Source organism: Agelaius phoeniceus, chromosome 2 (genome assembly GCF_051311805.1).
Source record: "Agelaius phoeniceus isolate bAgePho1 chromosome 2, bAgePho1.hap1, whole genome shotgun sequence".
NCBI lineage: Eukaryota > Metazoa > Chordata > Aves > Passeriformes > Icteridae > Agelaius > Agelaius phoeniceus.
This window is the reverse complement of record NC_135266.1, coordinates 7,754,451-7,779,106: the sequence shown is the minus strand read 5'-3', so window position 1 is coordinate 7,779,106 and position 24,656 is coordinate 7,754,451. Positions and strand designations below refer to the sequence as shown.

Sequence of the window (24,656 nt, the reverse complement as noted above, 5' to 3'; positions counted from 1 at the left end):
AAAACTTCCAGAAATTATGAGGGATTAAAGTGCTTTGACAGAATTCTTAACCTGGGCCAAGTATATTTTCTTTTTGTAATTGTTTCCCACCTTGTATTAAGACCCCAGTGTTTTGTTTTACTGTTGTGCTGTCACTGAACTTTGAAGCAGAAAGCAGTTCTGCTGTTTGGAATTCACAAACCTCAGTGAAGGAACATGCTCAAGCACTCTTTGACAGGGTGCTGGATACTTCAGGTGAGTTTGGGAGATGGGGTACCTGTCCAACAGGGCAGGAAATGCCAACCCAATACCAGCCAGGGGATGGTAAAGGAAGAATTCTCCATTGTAGGTGCAGATGAAAAATGTGCCAATCAACAGTTGCAGTGACAGAAGGGACAAAACTTGCAGCAGCCATCTACCTTTCCCCCTGAAGCTGTATAAAATCATTAATTTAATGTGTTTATCCCCATTCTTCTCCTGAATCAGAGTGAAACCACAGCAGTCTGTCTATGACACTAAAGATGTCTCTGTCTCATGCTGTATTTGCTCCTATCTATAAATGGTTTGGAAAGCTTTGAGTCAGCAGAGAAGGCAGTTTATTGTAGGCAAAAATGAGAACACTGACTGGTGGAATGCCTGGTAAACAAAGTTGTCTAAACTAAACCATGTGACTTCCAACAAATAACAACATGGTCAAAAAGAGACAACAGACACCAGAAGTGCAAAGCTGCACAGGTAGAGCTTGCACATGCACATTACCATAGTGTCTTTTTAACAAACCTAATTAGCTTAGTTGCTCAAACAACAAAAATTACAGGTTTTCTGCCAGAATGACCCTCAACCAAGCTCCAGCTTTGGCATCTCAATGTGGGTATGCTCTCACAGTAAAGAAAAAGTCCACTTACAAGCAGGTAAAAACAAATCACCTGTGTTTGTATAATATTCTGGGATTCCAAAACACGGTGTTCATTTCCATACCCTTTGATATCTGATACACTATGTGTACCCCAGACCAACAGACACAACTTTGCCTCTTTTTGAGTAGAATGGCTTGAACCTGCAGTTTCCCAACACACAGAGGAGCTGCCTTAACCACTGCCATCTCTGAGAGGTGAACACTCCCAACCTCCTCTGATAAGCTAGACCATTCTGCAGCTTGGAATACAAGAGTCAGCGGCAGAAAGAGAGCAGAGAAATGAAAAGTGACTCCATTCACTGGTGGTTACACCATTTACTTGGAGGGAGAAGAGCATATGGTCCTGTTCTTCCCAGGTTCTGTCTTTGTGGGTTTCTCTTTGTCTCATGTAGAGCACAAAGAGAGTCCAGCAGTAGACACCAGATCAGCCCCCTTTCAAAATAAGTGCCTTGTTTAAGTGAATGATATGACTTTTCTACCCTGGACAGCCACTATAGAAAAGCAAAGGATAACCAAGAAAATAGTTAATTCATCACCTTCTGACAAAGGTGCTTTGAACCAGCACTTTTCACCTTTTAATTCTGCTGCACAACCCATCATTCCCCAACCCCAATGTTTAGTACAGACTAATGATGGAATGCTGAGAAGCTACAGGTGTATTTTCTCCTTTTCCAGTTGTAAAACTTCAGTGTGCAGCAATTACTCTTCCACTGGCTTAAAGTGTGTTTTAAGTTCTGCCATCACTGAAAAATAATTTCATTACCAGATGTCATATAATTTCATGCAGTCACAGTGGCCTTGGGGCAACACTCCACTACTTCCTTCCTTTTTGGTGGGATATTTTCAAGAATCTAATGTAAGGAAGCAGCACAGTTCAGCAGCATAACCTATGGCAGTAGAGTGTATGGCTACATGACTAACAGGAAAGAGGTATAGATAGGACTGAGCAAAAAGGAGATCAGAAATTACTTCTCTGGAGCTTGAGAGCCACAGAAAGATACATTAACAGCTTCTTTAAGCTTTATGTTATGTTATGCCCTACTCCCTGCACTCTGGTGCTGCTGAAGATGTCCAACTGAGTTTGCTCTTAAGCAAGAGTTTAAGCCTGGCAATTACCAAAATCTCAGGCTCTAATCCTAGAAAGCATTTAAAGCATATTATTCCACATTTTGTACAGTTCATGTCTACTTTGAAAAGCTCAGAAAAACAAAGAAATCCATGGTTTTTTTCCTTAAATGAGAAAGTAGCATGTCAACAGCTGCTTTTACTACCTTTAACCAGGGGTGATTCAGTGCTTCGTACACTGTTATCCTCTCTGCTGGATCCAGCATAAGCATGCGGCGCACCAGATCTTTGGCACTTTCAGAAATATGGCTCCATTGCCTAGGATTCATCTGATTAGGAACAAGAAAAAAAATTAGTAATAAGAATGTAGAAAAGAACTAGTGTTTATCTACAATAATTGCAGAGATTTAACACTGGTTGGTGCTTGCAAACATTTCTGTGTAATGAATGTAAAATGAAATTTCTAAGGGTTTTAATAACTTGTAAAAATGGAATGCTAGTTGTTACTGAAATGGCACAAAAATTGAAGACATAAACCCTGACATGTCCTTAGTATTATGTTATAATCACATTGTAATTTCTACCTACTCTACATTCTGCTCAGATAAAAGTCACCACTCACTAGATAAAGCAAAACATAATTAGGCTCTGTTTAACTGTTAATGATGCATATGATAAATGCAGAAATTAAATCCACTCCTGAAATCAATATATGGCAAGAGAACTTATCTGTTTCAACCCACAATTTCATGCTAGTGATTCTGGGTAAGAAAGGAATGAGAGAATGCCTGTTGTGAACTACACTGGTCCTGTCCTGAAGGTGCTATGGACAAGGGCTCTTCCCAATAAATTCCTTTCAACTTCACAACAGGTAAAGTTTTTACACTAGGAAAAGGAAAATGTCCTTTTCCTTCCTTTCCACAGGAAAGCATAAAAGGATAAGACAATACAATAAATCAGCAATTGCAACACTTTCAGAGCAGAACTTTAGGGGGTTCAATATGAAGGATGATTTAGAATAAATTTCCATTCTGTGGATAAATGCAGGTTTTTGCCCAACCAGTCAAAATGATGGACAACTGATAAAACCACAGCAAAGTAAGAAAATTCTTTATGTGATATAAAGGATAATATCCTTAAGGTATTTCTAGTATTTCTTTAAATTATGAAGAAGCTGAGTTTTATTTAGATGATAGATAGCTAACTTTACAAAGAACTAAATGCAAATTCAAAATTATAACCAGACTCTTCTCAATGTCACAATCTGATCATTATAAGAGGTCCATTTTATTTAAAATAAGTCTTTACAAAAAATGGTCACTTTGAATGGGGGCACTCAGCAATGTTATCTGGCTATGAAATGCACATTTATAGCTGTGATTTAATTTCTTTTTCAGCTCTAATGAAATGAAGGTAATTGCAAATTTGACAGGATTTTCACTGAATAGACAAATTATTGTGGAAACAGGAACAGAGAAGGAACTAAGAGGACACAATGTACTGCTTGTAGCTTTTTTTTTTAAAAAAAGAGAAGTTAACTTGTATCCTTCAAGAAGGTTTTAGCTACTTAAGAGATTCCATAAGAAATCTTCCATAAAGTGAAATATCTGTCAGTCTGTGCAACCCCAAAACTAGTGCCATGAAGAAATGCTGCTGTTTCTAAGATTATAAAATGGAAAAAATGAAATATGTGCTCCTGACCAAGTCCAGCAACACTGCTGTCACTTACATTTTAGCAGGCTGTTAAGGTGATATAATAAATCAGACTGTCAGACAGCTTTGAGAGCTTCCATTTGTAATTTGCTAATGCACAGCTCATGTATGACCTTGGTTCCAAAGCACAGCAAAGCTGATCTTAGGGAAACCCACAGTGAAGTTGCAGCTTTAAATTTGTCTCCACACTGGTCTGTGGGCTGAGGCTGTGAGAGCTTCTGTGTGCACCCTGACCTGCCCTTGGCTGCAAGTGGCTCCTGTTGAATCATCAGCTGCACTTCACTGCACTAAGAAGAAAAATGCCTGCCTGTATTTCTAAAATAACATGCATTTTATTTTAAATCAAGGCAATATGATGATGATGAATGTTTATGACAGCTCTGTTATAAACAGATAACAGATCAAAAATTTTAAATTGTTTATAAATCTGAGGTTACAGTATGTTCAAATTCACAGCTAAACCTCTTGTCTTCTCCCTGCTGGGCTCAATGTACAGTTAGGGGCTGGTTGTAATTATTTATTATTTCATCTGAGCACATATTTCCATATTCTAATTCCTAGTAATGATACAAAACACATCAAGTACAAGACAGACTGGAGAGGGAAAATAATTTCTCTTCCTGTGTGACAGATTTCCATAAACTTTAACTTTAAATCAGGCTAAATACAAACATCAACTTTCAGAAATGTTACCAACAGAGTTCATCTCATTGGAAAAGGATTCATTTATGCTGTCATTTACCTTGTATTTGCCTTTAATAATGCCTTCAAATAATCTTTCCTTGGTTCCATAAAAAGGCAAACAACCACTTAGCAGGATAAACAGGATCACACCACAACCCCAAACATCTACAGGCTTCCCATATGGTTCTCTTTTTACCACTTCTGGAGCCATGAAGTGAGGTGTTCCTACACGTCCTGAATGGAAATAAAAAGAAAATTGAGTCAAAGGGATGTGTGTCAAACATGGAAATGAAGAATATCACTGCAACAAACAAAAACAGTTTTACTACATTTTGTTCATGGTTTAAAGCTTTAAACACAATTCTTTTTACCTTAAGTTTATATTTATATATATATGTGGTGAGATAAATCAGCATTTTCCCTTTTGCTTAATTTTTACTTTAATAAACTGAGGAATAGTCCACCCGAGCTGGGAGAATGTGAAACAAGACTTGTAAGAGCACTGGGACTCTTCAGTAAAACTTGCCTTATAAAAGTAAACCCATCAATTTGGACAATCTTTGAAACAGGAATTATTTAGAGAGCAAATACAAAGATGCTGTAGAGTTCTAGTCCACACTGATAACTTGAAAAAGCTGCAGCTAATTGGCAAGAGCAGAGTTTGGTCTGATGCTCTGCCCATACCTTGGCTGGTCTACTGAAACTGCCAGCAAAAATGCAAAATGCCAGCAAATGTGGTATTCATTTATTTGAAGAGGGCAGTATCTTACTGCAGATGAAAAGATAATGCTAATTTCACAGAGTGCTTTCATTGAGTGTAATTAATGTTTTCCTATGAAAACAAAATGTATTTAGCACCAGCTGATCTTTTGAGCAGATAAAACTGATTAGAATAACTTAATTCAATTTCTATGTAACACATAAGCCAAATAAAGCAATTAACATTTTAACTCTCCTTATAAATGTTTCCCATTGTAAAGAGTTTTGTCTCCACTGCAAAAATTAAGCTTGGAATGCTGATGTTATCACTGCCACTTCAAACACTGCAGTCTTTGGACTACTCTGGTTCCACCAAGTACCAACAGAAGAAAAAGAACATCAGTTCAGCAAACTTTCACCACTAGTACCTCCTTCATAAATTATTGTTGCTTACTACAGTGGATTCCAGAGGCTCCATTCCAGGCCTGCAGCACCTGCTGGTTAGGAGAGCCTAAAATGCAGCCCAGAGGATCCAGGATGTTTGCAGGGCATGTATTTAACTCAATTTTGTCTTTGTAAAGAGACTCTTGTTGATCAGCCTGTCCTGCTCTCCCTCTGCATGGGAGTCAGCCAAGTCACAGCACCCAGAACACCTGGGGGACTATTTGGACGTGGCTTCCTCAGTAAAGACCATCCTTTGGTTATCCCACCTAATCCAGGAACTTTATCTGACCATGTTCTTTTAATTAGTCCTTTTTGCATCTAAAGGATTAAAATATTGTCAGAAAGACAGCAGCTTTTCAACCATACTCTTAAGAAAAAAACACCACAATTGCCAAATTCTTCATGTGGCTTTCTGTTAAACCTTTTCAACCCCAGTTTAGCAGGGAATTCCTCTGCCAAACCAATGTTAGGGATCTGTCTGTGACAAAGGGATGTGACCTCATCACTAGGCTAGGCTGGCATCTTAACCAGTCCCTGCAGTCCAGGCTGACCTGACAGCAAAGGGGCAGTTCCACAGAGCCTTACCCAAGTCTTGTTTGTCTCAGTGGAAACTTTTTGAGACTTGGGTGCAAAGGAACCCACATGCAATTTTGGGGCAGGTGTAACCTTTTTTCTTGTTGAAAAAAAAATCTTTTGTGGTACTAAAGTGCACTTAAATCTTTTTCATAAATACAAATGGAAAATTGTATATTCTCTGAAAATTCTGCCTTCCCACCATGCTTTATAATTGCTGTTATAAAATCTGACAACTGTGGAGAAGAGGAATTACTCTGAAGACAAACAGGGGAAATCAGCAGAAGACAAAATATCACATGGGATAACAAGCTATTTAAAAGAGGCATTAAGGTACAGTTGTCTGGAGAAAGTAGATAATGAATTCATGAACCTTAGATATCAAATGATATCTAAGTTGATTTAATGTGCATTTTCAACAACACCTCTCTCAACTCAGGAACTTTCTGTGGTTTCAATAAGACATTGCAGAGGTAAACATGCTGCAAAAATGACTGTGTGCTGTGAGAATAAAACTTAAAGGTCTGGGTTTTGGCTTTGGAGTTTTTTGTCAATGCACTTAATTCTGCTGGGCATTTCAGTGAAGGGTAACCTCAAGAATATCTTGTGTCCTTGCAAACAATTACATTTTCTCCTGGTGTAAACAGCATATTTAGCAGCAACACATGCTATAAAAGCAATCCAATAGCATGATGGAGTGTAGGAATTTAGGTGTCAAGGTGCTGGTACTGGGGCTGCAGGGGAGCTGCCCATGCCAGACACAGACAGTTCCAATGGGATCACTGCAGGCACAGCTCAGCCCAGCACTCAGGACAGTGGTGTGAGAAAGCAGGGAAAGTTTGTGTAAGAGAGGGGAAAAAAACCTGCCCGGCAAGTGAGGAGGTTGGGAACTGTCATTTCCCATCCTCCCTGAACCACCTGGGGCTGGGGGGTGAGTCAGGAGTGAGGGGGTGAAGCTGAACCTGGGAATGTGAGGAGAGGAGGTGGTTTAATTTCTGTCTTTGCTTCCCACTATCCAAATCTATTTGATAATTCAAAGCCCCTATTTTGCTTCATCTGGTGACCTCACATCAGAATGTCAGGCTGCACCTTCACTTGGTGCTCAAGTGCTCTGACAAACAGACAAGTGATGGTCAAAAACCAGTCCCTCTCTGATCATCACACAACTTCTTTCTGGTACCCTGAAGTTAGAAGGTGTTTCTTCCATCACAAGTAGAAGAACTCACTCTTTGTTGGCCTGGTCCAAACCCAGGACACAATAAAAATCCACTTTGATGAACTGCTTGTCATGGAGCAGAAGGAATAGAGTGGTTTAGTGAAAGTAAACACCACACAGCTGTTTAAATCCCCACCAGGCTGCTTCCATAAACCAGATGAAAAATGGATGAACTTAAAAGCAAACTGAAAAAAATCAGTGCTACTAAACCTTAATACTCACTTTTAAACTTAAAATGAGAACTCCATAAATACAAAAGAAAACTAGGCTAGGTTAATGAAATCCTATCATTTACCACTGCTAGATTATAATTAGTTGAAACAGTTAGAGACAGATTTGGTTTTGCTAATGCTGATTACAAGATCCCAATACTTTGGATGAGAGGGATGAGGTGGGTACTTATGGTGGTGGAAATCACAATTTTATGTCCATGAAAAAGCAAATCCAGAAGAAGCAGAAACTTAACTGGTTGAGACTGAACTATCCAACAGTCAAACAGGATTAAAAAATGTATATATATATATATATATATATATATATATATATATATATGAATATATTTACTGGAATCTTAAAAAGGCTACAGAAGTTTCTGGGCCAGCTGTTGTCCTTGTGACCAATCCACTGGGTTCATCAAAGGAGCAAACAATGATTTTGAAGTCATTCTAAAAACTGACCTGAGCAAGGACTATTGAGCTGCACCTTTGAACTGAACTTAGCTCAGGAAAATGAACAAAGTGCACACATGAACTTACACAGATGGGGAATTTTCCTATGTTGCAACTACAAGAATTGTAAGGAATATCAGTAACAGCATAAATACAGTCAATAGACAGCAAAGTTGTCTAAAACTATGGATATTCACTGCCCTTTAGCTCAAATATCACTTCTGCTGAAAATTATTTAGCAGAAAATCTGCCTTCTAAACATGTCCAGTGTAAAATTTTAAAATTCTTCTCAACAGCTCACTTTTAAAATATTTTAGGGATTTTCAAATTTTCTTTGGTATTTTGGGAGAAAGTCTGCACTTTTTGGAGGCAGTTTGAAGAAGAGCAGTAAGCAAAGGCACTTTTCTCTGAAACAGGTGACTTCTGCTTTCCACAGGCTTTTTATTCTTCAGAATATAAACACACTGATGGATATATTCAAATGACTGTGCATGAAAAAACAACATTTTAACTGAATATAGATTGCATGCATGCACACACAGAGGATTTTTAGTTGTATCCATATATGAGAAGAAATCATATGGAAGACTGGAATCAATTTTCTGTCTGTGTCCATTTAGATTCTTTGTTCTAGAGTGGCAATAACTGAAAATCATCACTGTACCAAGACTCAACAGTGGCACGTGGTACCTGCCTCCATCCATTTCACTGCAAATGCCTACACCAAAGTGTTTGCTGAGTTAGGAAGCACTCAGTGTCTGGACAGAGACATCCAGGTTACACTGGTAAGGATACCTTATTTCTAGAAGTAAACTTTCTTACCAGCCAGTTTTTAAGGCATGTTGGCTGCCTGTAAATTTATAAAGCTGCTAATTTTGCTGATTTTTCCTGTGGGTAAACAGAAAGCTTCAGTCTTCAGGTGCTGTCAATCTGATATCATTTATAAGCACTAAAGATAAATTTTGACTTACCTTTGGTAGGTAATTTAGTTTCTATGACTCTTTCCATATTATTCCAGACAATAGGGCTATGCTTTCCACAAGAAGAAGAGTATATACAGAGACCCAATCAGATTTTGTCATCCCTAAGGCAGGGGATTGATGACCAAGATATCAGAAGGAGAGTCTTTCAACAGCAGTAGTATCTGAACGATGTATAAGGAAACAACTGGAACAAATAATTTTTAGGAAAAAAAATGTGAGGTACTAATAAACATCACCATCTGACCTCTCACAATAGTGTAATAAGAAATATGCTCACAAATTAAGGTCCTTCTAAAAGAGTGGGATGTCCAGAATAATGTGGAAGGAATCAAAGAATCACACACAACAGATCAGAGAGGGCAGTACTTTACTACTATTAATTCCTTTCCACATTACTCCAGACAATAGAGATGTTTAAAGCAAGTCTACAGAGGAGATGAGTAGATTAAAAAAAAAAAAGGAAAAAAAGGAGGCAGAAAACAGGGTAATTTAGCTTCAGCACAGAAGATTGTCTGAAGAAAATGTGTTTAAAAGATGCATCAGCAGACAGCTGGACCACTGGATATGAGTGTCCAGAAAACAAACAAAGCAAAGCTCACATGTTAACAAGACTAATTATAATTAATTCAATGGCCTTTTCTGTCATAAAACTATGATGAAGGAAGCAAACCTAAATGATTTCTCAACACATTAGCCTCCTGTAAGCACTCTCAAATCAGCCCAGACGTGAAGTGGCATTTCTGTGAGAAAGTAAACCACAGCTGTATCTTTTAAATGAAACAAAGTCTCTTAAAGACAAAACTGTGGACTCACATTCTTTTATTTTTCAGGAAAAAAAAAAGAAGTGAAAACACTACCCTGTAAGAGAAAGAAGAATAGTAGTGTAGGATCTCAGCTTACAAAATTTTACTTCTCTTTGGAAAACAAACGAAAGCTTCGAAATACCAATTAGACACTGATGATGAAAAGGAAAAAGTGTCTGCGCAGTATAAAAACCCTCCGACATTAAAAACAAACAAAAAAAGAGTTTTCTAATCTGGGGTTTATCAAACCACCAAGATTCAGTTTGGTGAAGCACTGAAGATGCTGCCCAGAGTGATGGCAGATGTTCCACCCCTGGAGATATTCAAGGTCAGGTTGCTCTGAGCAGCCTCATCTGTTGGAAGGTGCTCTGCTCCTACCAGGGGCTTGGACTGGATGAGCTTTAAAGGTCCCTTTTCAACCCAAACCATTTGATGATCATTTTTACATTGATGAAAACAAAACAAAAAATAAGGAACTCTAAAAAATTCTGCCCCCTTTCCCCCCCATTTCATAGTCTTAGTTAGAGGGAAATCTATGGCAATGCCTTCCTTTGCTGTTTTGGTAGTAAGTCTAAAAATACAGCTCACAAGGAACCAAGAGCACTTGGTATTTATGTGCTGTACTGCTACTAACAACACATAAGATGTTTTCCAATAAGAGAATAATTTACATTAGGATTCTACAGGATTTTGAGGCAGTCTAGGGCATCTAACTAACAATAGATGAAAATTAATGCTGGACTGGATTAGCATTATGGTATCTGTGACATTTTGCTGCAGAAGGTAAAATGTGAAAGGCAGTTAACTATCCCCAGATAAAGAACCTCATCCTACTTAGATCTATACAGTTATCTTGGCACTAGTTGAAGCCAGGAGAAATTAAGTAGATTAAGTGAAGGAAATACCAGTTGTGAACTTGATGGCTTTTGTTCCTTCAGACTTTTATACCATATACTAGTTAAAAATCCCAAGATTTAGCATCTAAGATATTTGATATCAGATAAATTTGATGTCACATTTAAGAAAATAATATGACAATTCATACTATGCTTCTGCAAGAAAAACTCTTCAAGGAAGGAGACAGAGATCATAATGTGAGATTAGTCTATTAAATCACTGACTTCCCAGAGGTTCCACTACTCCAGCTGCATCATAACAATGCAACACAGACTGTTTACTGTCTTATGGAAGTGTGCTGCTCCTTAAAGGAATTCACTTATAAATTATGATGTTCTCTAACTCCTGTGTATACCGCCAGAGTTCCTTTATAAAGTACTTCAAGGCTTCAAGTCACAATTTTCCACTACTGATCATAAGAACTGAAGCAAGAAGAGACCTTCAGAGATTGGTAGCTCATGAAACCTATTTCCCCTAGCTCAGATGACAACACATGAATTTTAGCCATTTATTGCAGCTTAGGGGCAAATGGAGTGGAACAAAGAATATTTCCTTACATTTTCCCCTCTGGCCTTATGAAGAAATGAGTTATGGCTACGTCCATTTTTTTTTTTTTTTGTACTTAACTTACATAAAGTAGATAATAACTAATAATCAAACTTTCTTAAAAATCATGTCAACTGAGCTGTTAGCTGATAAAATACAGTCACTCCTAAAATCTCCTCCATACACATTTTCATCAATGACATCTAGTATGATGTCAAAGCTTGTTCTCATGAGCTCTCTTACACTTCTGTAAAACAGCCATCTACCTGCTTGAAAGAAAGAATCCTATAGTTACAATCCTTCTAAACTTCACAAGTTTGTCTTTGGACTTATATAGAAAGATTTTAATACCTGGGGTTTAATTTAACTTCACTACAAAAATCCTTCCCCATCAATTTATGCACACTCTGATAAAGATGCCTTTGTCAAGTCAAAAAATGTTACAGTCCCAAACAAAGCAAAAGCTGTAAGCTTGAAGACTGGCTTCAAACACACTGAGGGAGAAAATTCCCTTTAGTTTGTTCTCCTGGGGCTACACAGAATCTGGGATTGCCAGGCACAGGTGTGTCAAGGTGTACAGAAGTAGGAAAAACAGCACAAAGAAAGCACAGGGGATTTCAGGTCAGCAAAATTATCTTAATGCCCTGATAGATTTTATTTAACAGAGAATTTCTTTTTTTATGTACTAACCACCAAATGCAGGCATTGCCATGCTAAAAGGATAATAATGCTATGCTAAAAGGGAGATAATTGACTATATCAGGAGGAATCAATGTTTTCCACTAAAAATTAGAAAAGCAATGTGAAAGTGAACAGGTTGGTTATGATGCTGCTCAGACTTCTCTATTTGGAGAATTTCTACTTTTTTATGAGACAATTGAGAAATAGGAAGTGCCTGTAAATTATTGTTACTATTATGACAAAACTTTTCCATATGAATAACACCCTTAAACAAATGTGTAGATAAACACTGATTTATAAGGAATTTACAGTCCAGTTCAAATAGCCAGTATTGACAGCTTTCATATAACACATGTGTTATATTATAAAACTGAATAAATAAGACCTTGCCAGCTCTGTGTAGGGAACTGTCTAGTAATTTGTCTTCAGGTAGGGTTCTGGCAGGGAAAAGAATTGTCAGACAACAGAGGCAGTTTGTGCTTAGAAGACTGGAATGGAAGATGAGGAGAAAGAGAGGAGTCTGTTAAGGAGACTTTCCACAGTAAATAAATGGAGTGGAATTACTCTGGGTATCCCTGAAAATGAGTGGAATTTGAAGCTGAAAGCAACAAGTGCCAATGAAAAGGCTGCAAATTGGAGATGCCAGTTGAGAAAAAGGGAAGAAAATAATTGTGTGAAGGCAGACCAATATGGCAGAAGTTGAGGTGGAAGAAGCAAAAGATACTGATAAATATCACAATGATGAGGTTTGGGATCTTCTGTGAGAGCTGCAAGCAGAACCCCCAGCACTGATCACTGCAGGAGGTTGAGCACAGAACAGGGAGTGGGATCACAGCACTGGGCACAGTCACACAAAAGGAAGTCCATGGCAAACTTCAGGAAAAATGCAGCAATTTTTTTTTTTTTAAAGTTGAACTTGAATGTTTCTTGCTAGACAATTGGTAATCTGAAAGTACATTGCATCTGACTACCTCCAGAAGAGGGGCTGAAACAGAAGGAGTGGGTAAAGTTGCTCAGCAGAACATAAAGAAAAATGAGATGATTATAAACCAAAGTGTAGAAACTGCCACTAAAAAAAGCAGTGACTGAGGTACAGGTAATTTGAGTAACACAAGAAAACAATGACTTTTTTTTTACAGCTTAACTGAATGGGTACTTTCTTGGAAAAGATGTCTCTAGTTAATCATAAGATACTTGGATATTACCAGGGTATCAGCAATATCTGGAAGGGAATGGAAGCTGTTGATATGTTTATATTTGAATTGCTTTTTATTTAAAAAAATGTACAAAACTCAAATTGACACAGAATGTTAAGTGATTAAATTAGGAAATCTCGGATTTTGAAGATGTATGGTACTGAAGAAAGTTATTAATTCAGAAGAAAAAAATATTAAAAGTAACAAAATGTTTTGTTGTGGTCTCCTACTCTGGCAATGAAAGCATCAGAAAATTGATTGGGTCTTCATCTGTGCAGGCTGATTAAAGCATAACCCTATTGTCTGGAACAATATGGAAGGCAGCTAGAGGAAATAAAATCCACAGAAAACAAAACACAGTCAAAAAATATACATACGTATCAAGATATTGATGTCTTATGCAATAATTACAATGAAATTTTAAAACACAGAAAAGAATCACATGTGAAAACCAGTAAGATTTTGCTATTAACCAGCACAGCATTCTGACAGGAATTGCCTATCCAACAGGGCAGCACTGATGATGCTGCAGTAAGTCCTTACTCAAGTGCTTCAATGACTGCATTTTTATTTTCTTTGCTTTACCAAGCATGGCAGAATTAAGCCAAAGCTTGTATTAAAGTGGAAAATTCCTTGGGATTTTCCAGTTTTATTTTGATCAAACCAGCATGAATTCTTGTTAAGTAACATTTACAAGGATTTAATGTTTGAATGCAGGTTACATTCCACCACCAATTTAGCTTGGCTGTGTGCATTTACCATGTTAACTTAGTCTGTAGTGAAATATTATTTTTGAGCTCTTGTTTTGCAGGCCAGGCTGTGTCAGAAGAACAGAACTCTGCAGTACAACATGCACAATACTAAATAACTTAGAAGGAAAATTTCTTACCTCCAGCAACTAGCCCAGACTCTCCTAACTGAATTGCTACCCCAAAGCCACCAAGCTTTACTGGGGCTGAATTCTCTTTTGAGGCAAGCAGTACACAGTGTGGCTGAAAAGACAAAAATTCAGACAAATTATTACACTGTTTGAGAAAAGCAATCTGTATTTTAGCACTTATTTTCATAAATCTGTGAGCAGAGGTTAGATTTCGGTTTTCTTAATTTCTTAATTTCAGTTATCTTCTTTTCTGGCACGGACTCCTCTTTCTACATTGGCTTCCCTTCTATTGCCCCAGGCATAGCAAAATCCTTTCAGAACTTATCAGAACTAGCGAGGAACACAAAGTGAAATCATGATAAAATGGAAATAAAAAACTCATGTCTCTAATTTCTTACCTGGTATCACTTTTCGTTTTTGTTTTCCATCCTATTAACCCTTACACTGTTTCAATTCTCCAGCTGAAATATCTTGCTTATGATATGTTTTGTGGGGTCTTATCCTTCCCACAGAGAACATAAAACTCTGTTTTGAGTTAATCACAGAATTCACTTTGCACCTTAATCACAGAATTCACTCTGCACTTCTCAAGTGCAGGAAAGAAAAGGAACACCCCTGGAATATTCCAGTGAGGGATATTCCTTAGGTGTCTAAACTGGAGTCCAGCCATAGCCATCTATACCTTTGATTTTCCACAAATAAGTGATGGGCAACGTATAAAAATGAAATAATATTATACAACATTCAGATGGGTACTGACTGCTGCAGGAGGAAGCAACATACAGACAAAATCTATTAGAGCACAATTTGGTATTAAATACACATACCCAAACAATTGCATTTAATTTAGAACTTCTTGCATTTACTCAAAGCCTCTCTTTTCAATATTGTATTATTTAAAATGAAGAACCTCAAATTTGTATACTACTTCCTGAGAATACATTACTGCTTAAATTGCAAAACTAAGAACTCAAAAAAGTCCACAGGACCTACCAAAAGTTCCTTCTGACTACCTGTGAAGTTTTCATGTCTAACCACCCACATCTTTTGGTAAAAGTTTAAATTATATGAGAACAAAGACTTCAAAACAATGTTCTTGAGATTTCATTTAATTAAGGCCTTGTCATATTAGGTCTTCTAGAATCCACTCTTAAATTTCCAATTTAAAAATGTAATTTTCAATTCCTATGCACCACTTGGAAGAGTATCAGCAGGTGGTATTATTGCTGCATATTGTATTTCACTTCTGCCTTAGTGAAATGGTTAAGATGCACACTTTGGGCACTTTCACATCCTCTTGTCACTGTCATTTGGAGTGAGAAAGAATTCTGAAATTCTAATCCCTGGCAAGGAGAAAGGTAGATGGGAGAACTATATAAACATTTACAAAATGTACCACTACACTGTGGTGCTGACTTATCTTTACCCTCTACTGGAAAAAAGTGACACTACTTCCACAAAGTATTAAAGAGATGACAGATAGTACCAATATCATCATCACCCAAAAAACCACTGGCACAGCTCACCAGAAACAAAACCTCTGAGAAAAAAACTTCCAATCTCCAATTCAGAGCAAAATTGAGAAAAACTGATTATAGAACCTCTCTCAGCAGAGCTCAAATGAACTGGGTAGAGCCAGATAAAAATGCCTTTAAAAAAACAAAGCAAAGCAGTTGCAACACCAGTTAAAACTTCCCCCTGTTGCCAATTATACGAGTCAGCTGGAGCTCGCCACTTTCAGAGAGAAGCTGCTGCTGCAGCTTTCTAATAAAAGGACCTGCACGTTTCTCCTCCCCGTCTTCACCAGTGCTTTTGAGAACCAGCAGAACTTCTTAATACATAAATGGTAAGTGCATTTTTTTTTCCTTAAGCTATAATTCTCTTAATATCTAGGTTTAAGCACGCCTGCTTGCTTAGAGGTGACGCAACTTAGGAGAGTGAACAGTTTTGTTCCCAATCCATTTGCAGCGTAACCCAAGTTTCTCTCTCATTGATCTAAACTTCCTTATACAAGTCCCCATATCAAACATTTTCATAGAAAAGCAACTTAAACATGAAGTCATTGCAGTAGATGGGTTTCAAGAGATATTTGAAAACATTGCAGTTTGAAATCAATCTCTTGAAATGACGTGCCCTGACAACATCATGTGGCAAGTATGAGAACAGCTGGTTTGGAAACTGCTAATGAACCCTACCAGTTTAATGCAATTGTAGGGTCAGAAAACACAGGATCTTAAAATATTTTAGACTCTCCTCTCAAGAATTCAGATTCTGTAAGTACATTAGGTCTTTTAGAATTTTGCCCAAAGTGTTGCCATTTTCACTGCTGTAGCTGCATCACAGAATTAAATGTAAATTTGCATTTTTTAAGACCTAGCATGCAAATTGCATGGCCTAGACACAGAGCTAGCATTAAAGTTATTTTAAAATTACATATACAGCAGTGGGTTTTTTGGTTTTTTTTTTTCCATAACAGTTCCAGAACAGTTGCACTTAAAAAACTAAGTGCAGAGTGCTAAAACCACTTCTGAAAATTTTGTGAGATTATAGGAAAAAAACTCTTTCCTCTGTAAAACTAAAATATTCTAAATAAACTTTTGTATGGCATTTCTTGTTGCTATGACAAACAAGTCGAAGGCGAAGTTTTATCATTACTTATCAGTGATAAAACCTCTCTGAACGCCTTTATGTGACTGCTCTCCAAACCACACGCTTCTGGTTTTCCTTTGTTGGTCAAGGGTTACTTATAACACAGTACACAGCCAAATAAATATTATTAATTGATGAATGCTTTTTTAATTGAGAACCAGTGAGTCGCATGTGAGAGATGTGAATTATTTAAAATTAACACAGATGAGTTTAGACTTCCTTTAATACACCTCTATGTACTTTGTGTCAACACTGAGAATACTTAGCTATGCTTACCTGTCCCTGCACCTCAGTTAATTTTTTTTTTGTGCTAGAAATCGTGGTCCTAAGAAGTGAACTTAAAAAACTTATTCTTAGAGATAAAGAAAATTCTTTGCAGGAAAATGTAATAGTTGACTCTTAAAACAACACAAAACAGTAATAACGCTGTAATTACAGAAAGATTTGTCTGTGAGTACTCTACACTATCTGTTCTTTCTTGTTTGCAGATTACCTAGATTTATATTATTTTATGATATCTGGCTGAAACTCCTTCTATTCAGCTACACCAATACTTGGTGCATTAATTCCTTTTAGCTACTGCCTTTTATGTCCATACCACATTAGACTGTAGGCTATAAAGCAAACAGACACTTGAATGGAGATTTAATTCTTAAAATCTCTCTTTGTCTTTTTGCAGAACAGCTAAAACCCCTTTGCAAATGATGGCTGCAACTTCAGCTGATTTACCAACCATTGGTCCACACAAGGAAGAATTCTGGAGTAACCAAACCAACCTGACCATAAATGCCTCAGAAAGTCACAATTATTCCAGCTGTTCCTTGGATGACAACAACTCACTGTCACTTGCTTTGATAGTTTTTTACTCTATTATTTTTGTTGTTGGATTGGTTGGAAATATTGTAGCCCTGTTTGCTTTCCTGGGCATTCATCAGAAGAGGAATTCTATCCAAGTTTACTTGCTAAACGTAGCTGTTGCAGACCTCCTGCTCATCTTCTGCCTTCCCTTCCGGATCCTCTATCATGTCACCAACCGCTGGATGTTTGGGCGGGTTTTTTGCAAGGTTGTGGGAACTCTGTTTTATATGAACATGTACATTAGCATAGTACTGCTGGGACTAATTAGTCTGGATCGTTATATAAAAATAACGAGGTCTGTGAAGCGTCCAAAGATGCTCAGCACTACGCGGAGCGTGCAGATCTGCTGCACGGTGTGGGCCATTGCACTGGCAGGATTTATAGTGGTAGTTGCACCATCTTTCTTTAAGACTGAGGACAGCAACTCTACCAAGTGCTTTCATTACCGAAGCAAACAGAATGCAGAGAAGACAGAAGCAATTTTAAATTATATCACTGTACTGATTTTTTGGATAGTTTTTTTCCTTTTGATACTTTCATATGTTAAAATTGCCAAGAACCTTCTGAAAATTTCGAGGAGAAGGGCAAATTTTCCCAATGCAGGAAAATACACCAAGACAGCAAGAAATTCCTTCATTGTTCTCATAATTTTCACCATCTGTTTTGTGCCTTATCACATGTTCCGGGTTGTCTACATCACATCACAGTTACAATCCCCTTCCTGTTATTGGATGAAGATCATTCACACGTGCAATGAGGTGATGCTCATATTTTCATCATTTAACAGCTGCCTAGACCCAGTTATGTATTTCCTAATGTCCAGAAGTGTCCGTAAGACTGTATTCCAACTGATTTGCAGAAAACTTCATGGAGAGAAAAGCCTAAACCTGGAGAGCACTTCAGACATAAAACTTGGCCAATACGCCCAAGAGCGATTATCTACCACCACTCCTTACTCCAGCTACTCAAGGAAGAAGTCTGTGATTTGAATGTTTAAATGGATCTCTGTCACTTCAGGTGACCAATTTCAGATCACAAAATCCTCTACTCTACAGCTACTAATTCTGCCTCTTTCCTCCTGTTAAGAAAAATGAGAAGTCGTACATCTGGTTTGTGAAAATGAGAAGTTACTTTTCAGAAGAATTTTTTCGCTCTTGTTTATCCAAGAAAACAAACTAGGAAGTTCTCAGACGTTTTGTGTTGGACTAAACTAGAACACTAACTCTTTAGGGACATTTCCACAAAGGGGTTTGAACCTGTAAAAGTAAACTTGTATATATACATTAATATTAGTAGCTTGTATATGTAAATAATAGATGAATTTTGCAAAAAGTGAATTCTGTCCTATTTGAAAGATCTAGATACCATTACATGTTTTATGTATTTTATAGTTTTCTCTGTTTTAATAGGTTTCCAAGAGATCAGTATTTTTTCTACATTTATAAATGCATTTTTAAAGAAAATATTTGAGAATTTAGCAACATGCATCTTAAAAATGAGGTGAAGAATACAACATCTATCAATTCAGTTTTAAGTGTAGAAGACACTTTTAGTTTTATTAAGCAGCAAAATTAAAATATTCAATCCTACAAAGACCTTTGTATTTCCAACATTTTAATGAGTGTCAAGGTCAAACACCTGAGGAAAAGCAAACAACGCCTTCAGAAAATTCTAAATAAATGAAGGAGAGATGATGTGGGTATTTCCTAAGATTTCCTTCAATGTGACAAATTTGATGACTGCACAAAGTAGTTCAGCAAGGAACATCAACTCACAGAACGGAGCAAAAAGATCAGCCAGGCTCAGGCACTGGTCTAATCCTAGATTTCCAAAGCCACACATTCAGGCTGCATGCTTCCTCTCTGGCAGGAGACTTTTCTTTCCATGTGATTATTTTAATCTTGATAATTGCTGATGCCATGTGAACAGCAATGTAATGACAATGTTTCATAGCTACAGCTACATTCTCAGATACTAAACAGCTTTATGTATTTAGGCACAAACAAATTTCAAACTGTAACATTTCTCAAAAACCAGAGAGCTGAAGGTGGGGAATGTCTGGCACCAAGATGACTAAAGCAGCACAACCATGAACAATTTAAATGTCTGGCATAACAGACCAGAAAGGTGAAAGATATAGAGGCCAGACATCAAACTCTGTAAAATAAGGATTTATTGTCTTTACACACACAAACAATACTGCTCAAATAAGTAGGTGTTAAGAAGTTGGTTTTAATATGAATACCAGTAACTACTTTAATGGATCATGTGACTGTTAATGCCAAATCTGTGCCAAAATGTGTGGGTTTTTACTAATTCCATACAATATTCTGATTTTACAGAAGATACTCATAGTGCTCTGATTGAACAAAGTAAACATAAGGCTTCACTTCAGCTAGATATAAACTTGGTTTAATTTTGATGTAAATTTACATCATTCAGATTTGATGGAACTGGATATAAACACGTCAAACAAATTACAATGACTAGCCAGTCGCTATTTTGTTTTGTTCCGTTTTCTTTTTTTTTTTTAAATAAAAAATTAGAGGGTTTCCTTATCTTCAAAAGAAAGATTCCCACAAATGTGTAATTTCATAAAGATATGACGGTAACTGACTTTTTCTTAAACATTTCAGCATACAACAGAGGTGTTTGTACAATAATTTCTAACTGATTCTCACAGAAATTGCATTTCAGGATCTTTTATCTATAATTTTGCCATCCTATTATATTAAAGCTTCTCTTGGTTTTGGATTTGTCCAGTGCAATTTTATTATGCAATACTATAGTTCTACAGAATGACATCAATTCTGGTACATCTAGTGGAGTTTATAAACCATAATTTCACAAGATTTATATGTTATCTCATCATTCTTTCTTTTCTATGCTCATTCTGTGAGCAGTTGGTTGATGATACTGAACAGCAGGTTGGGGTGAGGGTGTGGGCTGGGGAACTCAGGAGAGGACAGACATGAACAACAGCAGCTTTAACACAATGCGATGTCTAAAATTCTTTTGAATGAAGTGTTAGACCAGAATTTTCATTCACAAGGTTTGTAGTTCATGGACACAGGAGTATTGCCAAATAAACTCAGATCTCTTCAGAAGATCAAGTAGTAGTAGAAGGTTTCAATACTGAAAATCCAAACTGCATTAAATTAATGAACTCTCCAGCTCAGAAATGAAAATCTGAGAGGGAACAGGTCTATAAGAAAATCTCTAAGAGCAGGCATGGCACAGAAGAGGGGAACAGGAATGACCACATGATCTTGACAAAGTGCAGCATTAAGGGAGCAGCAGTCAGAACAAAGAGAAAACTACAGAAAGCAATCAGAAAATACTTTTGGATTTCTACAACTCTATAAATCAGTGTTTCAAGATATTAAAGGCCAGATGTATCAACTGGCTCAGAATGGGATCTGAAACTAGACAGCACTGTCATGTAGGAAGCAGTCACTACTGACCAAGAAACAAAAGCAATATATTTACTCTTTAGAAAAAAAATTTAATCCTTATGTATTTTTTCTGCAATAAGTTTTCCCAAATTTAAAGGGTGAAACACCAGGACTTATAAGAAAATATTACTGAAGAGCAAACAGTCCAGAAACAACTTGGAAACCCACTGAAAGTCACACTGTGACCTGTCAAATGACCAGAATCAGTCACTCAAATAGTGTGTCTTACTTCTCCTCTCCCTAGTGCTTCCTGATTACCTGAGTCTTCAGGTGAATTTTAACATGACAGTAATTCTATTTTTTTGCTTTCTCTATTTAAAGGCTAACTCAAGACACATCCCCATATAACTGCACGAACCTCATTTTCCTCTTTACTCAAATCTATAAACACACACTTAAATTTCAGGGGGTGTACCAAAATATACCAGTGTTGTGCTGGTTTTGGCTGGGATAGGCTTCACAATATGGGCTGTGGTTTGGGCTGGTGAACAAAAGCATTGATACAGCCCAACAGAGACAGGCTGGGGGTGCACAAGGACATGGAGGGGACACAGCAGGGACAGCTGGCCCCAGGGAGATCCCAGAGCACATGGTCCATGCTCAGCAATAGAAGCCAAGAAGGAAGCCTGGCTGTGTTGCTGTTTTTAGGAACTCAATGGGCACTGGTCAGATGGGGTTGCTTTCTATCACTTGGGGTTTTTTTTTCTTTTTTTTTTTTAGGCTTATAAACTCTTTCTCACAAACCATGAATTTCCACTTTTACCCTACTGGTTCTGCCTCCCAGTCCACTGGAGAGGAAGGAAGTGAATGTGTGGGATTTAGGAGCTTTCTGGGATAACCCACAACCACTTACTTTGGTTGATATGGGCAGATTTGATCAGTGTTTCGGACAAAGCAGGAGAGCACCAGAAGGTGAGGTCTGTTCTGCAGCACAACAGCCACAAGAACAAGAGGGGGAAGAGACAAAAATCATAAACAAAGTTTTCTCACTTTGACCCTTTTGATTCTCCTCAACCCACTGAGGAGGAGTGGGTGGGCAGCTGTGAGCCCACCCTGTAGCACCCACCTACCAGTGTTAAACCACAACAACTTTCATTTTTGCACTGAAATCAAATGCAATGGCAGTTTTAACTTGAAAACTGGTGTTTCTGAGGACAGACAAATAGCAATTATAAAAGAGGAGTGCAACTTACACCACTGAAAAACAAGTGAGAATCACATTATTCCCAGAATTAGGAGATTCACATATGGAAGCTTTAGTCTGATGCTCTGATAGCACACAAGGCTGTGAGAGACAGTGTCAAAGCCTTGCTCAAGTTGAGGAATTCCAGCACTGGGAATTTCCTGGGTTCTGTGGTTTTAGGCCCAGAAATCAAGTTGTCTGCATATAATGATGAAATGCAACATATGCTACCTATTGGCAATATAATATCTAGAACGTGTTTATACATTAAGATTAAGATGTTTATACATTAAGAACCATGATTAAGAGTGATCATGGTTCAAGAATAGAGAAAATGTAAATCATTGAGGTGAATGATACACATAAAAATAATTATGAAGAACTTGAGAGTGAATGACATAAAATGCATGTATTCCATTTGACTATCTTCAAATACATTTAGATAAAACACACCATTTGTAACTTAGGAGAAAGGAAATAGTCCACTAAAAGAATAAGGAAGGTGCTTCCTACAGCTTAGGGCCAACTGCAACTGTATTCCTGGTACAGGTGGCATTTTTAAAAAACTTGTAATACTTCATCACTTTGCTACTGCTCTCAGTAATCCATTCCAAAATAAAGTCTGATAGACTCTAGTTCACTACAACAATCTATTATCATACAATAATTCAGAAAAAAATGTAGCAGTTACCTCTTCTTACAGCATGAATTATTATAATTAAATTATAAATACTACAGGCAACAGTCAATAACCAACCAAATAATACTACCAAATTGAAAAAACCTGCTAACTGGAATTGTTCACACCACTCTCAGCAACTTTTTAGAATATGCATACTTGTATCTAAACCTCAGTGGAATGTCACAGCAACAAGGACTTCTGACACTACTTAAGAAACTATTAAACATGTAATAAATAGAAGACTGTCTCTGTTACAATGATTTTTAATATAATATACATTCAGAAGTGGAAAACAAAGTATAATTAAATCTAACAAGAACAAGAAATAAAGTACATGCAAACTAATTAAAGCTTCACAACCTAATTACTAATACTCCACAGCAAATAAATGTAACTGTAAATGAGCTCAGCTATGAATTCAGAATAGGAAGCCAGCTTATATGTCCATTATTTTAGAAAAAAAATTAGTAATAATGAGACTGAATAATGATAACAGATCATGAGGAGAATTTATGCTTAAACATAAAGCCAAACTAGCAAAACAAGAACCTTACCAAACTTGTGTTCTCATTAGGGACTTATTTAGAGGTTATCTTACGACCACAGATGTATCAGAAAGCAGAAAGCCCAAAAGTCCCAACTTCTGCAGAAGTGACCAGAGTTTGCCCTGTGATCATATCTATGCTGTGGAGGATGAAACTGTCATGTGTAGACCTCTGGATGCTTTGTGTGAAACACTGCATTTCTTGGATAGTCCATTGAGTCCATTTTCCCTGCCAGAACCCTTGGATGTATCAGGTTTAAACTGTTCCCCCACAATCCATCACCTGACCAGACAGAAGGGATGTGTCCATGTGGTCACTCATGTGAGGACAGACATGGACACAGCACTACTGCACATGGCCTTTGGGAACAGACAGCTTGTGGAGCTGAAAACCTGTGAAATATCAGTGAAAGGACAAGTTTTCATGCATGAAATAGCAGCGTGAAGAAAAGTGGGCAGTCCTAAAGAGAACCCCTCCACCCCCAAAAGAGGAAAGTACTACATAAAGTATTGTGAGGTGTTTTTTTTTTCCGTGCTCTACCTAAAGGAGTGTCACAGCTGCTCTTCCATGCTATCTCCATCTTTTTTTTCCCTAATGGAGCTGATCCTGACTTAATTTCAAAGCCTTTTTTGTACAGACATCATATTTTCTAAACTTTAAATGCCTACCTGCCTCCTGATATTGTAAAAGAAAAGAGAACACTCTGGAAACCTAGTTATGTCAGAGAGAAATTTTTAACTGTACTCTCCAGGTTTCAGTGCCATCATGTTCACTGCAGCAGTGGAGAATTAACAGATACCAGGCAGAAATATTTCCTCTCAGCAAAAGACGGTGCCTGCAACTTGTATAGGTAAGCTTAAAATTACTGCTTCATTTTACCTGATGAAATTTGGTCAATTGCAAAAATTTTCATTAGATTTCTAAAATAAGTAAATTCATTCAAGAATTCAAAATTCATTCATTCATTCATAATTTACTTATTTACTTCTAAATAAGTAAATTAATAATTACTCTATGAATTCAACTCATTATAACAAAAGAATTTAATACATTTTTGTTCAACAATACATATAGAACTTAGTGTACATTAAAATGCAAGAGCTACAGAAGTTAGTTTAATTTGCAAGTTTGTCAAACACTACCTACAGTACAGTTTTAATACTTGGTGTCTGAGCTTTTTATAATTGCTACACCAAAACCTCTTTAGCATCTGAGTCCATTTGTTTATAGCTGTTTTAAAAAAATATTATTAGTCTCTAAGTTTGAAATCTTTTTTTTTCATATGATTTGATATGAAAAACAAGCTAACTAGGATACACTCCACTAAAATATGTATGTATA

General features: G+C 37.1%; 2 protein-coding genes across 8 annotated transcripts in view; one reads left to right on the top strand and one right to left on the bottom strand.

The window, feature by feature from the left end:
- The window catches only part of CASK (calcium/calmodulin dependent serine protein kinase), a 188,875-nt gene that overhangs the window by 69,074 nt on the left and 95,145 nt on the right, over positions 1 to 24,656 (bottom strand). For all 7 annotated transcript variants that reach the window (XM_077171610.1, XM_077171627.1, XM_077171600.1 and 4 more), the window contains exons 6-8: positions 13,953 to 14,055; positions 4,416 to 4,591; positions 2,167 to 2,289 (exon numbers count right to left, since the gene is read on the bottom strand). In XM_077171610.1, coding sequence (XP_077027725.1) covers positions 2,167 to 2,289; positions 4,416 to 4,591; positions 13,953 to 14,055 — 402 coding nt within the window. The remainder of the gene's footprint in view (positions 1 to 2,166; positions 2,290 to 4,415; positions 4,592 to 13,952; positions 14,056 to 24,656) is intronic.
- Positions 15,517 to 20,204, top strand: GPR34 (G protein-coupled receptor 34). The gene is made up of 2 exons (XM_054654962.2): positions 15,517 to 15,789; positions 17,272 to 20,204. The coding sequence occupies exon 2, from the start codon at positions 17,294 to 17,296 to the stop codon at positions 18,437 to 18,439; it is 1,146 nt and encodes a 381-aa protein (XP_054510937.2). The 5' UTR covers positions 15,517 to 15,789; positions 17,272 to 17,293; the 3' UTR covers positions 18,440 to 20,204.

Excerpts from the sequence above, each read along its gene's own strand:
- GPR34 (XM_054654962.2), top strand. The coding sequence starts at position 17,294 with ATGATGGCTGCAACTTCAGCTGATTTACCAACCATTGGTCCACACAAG.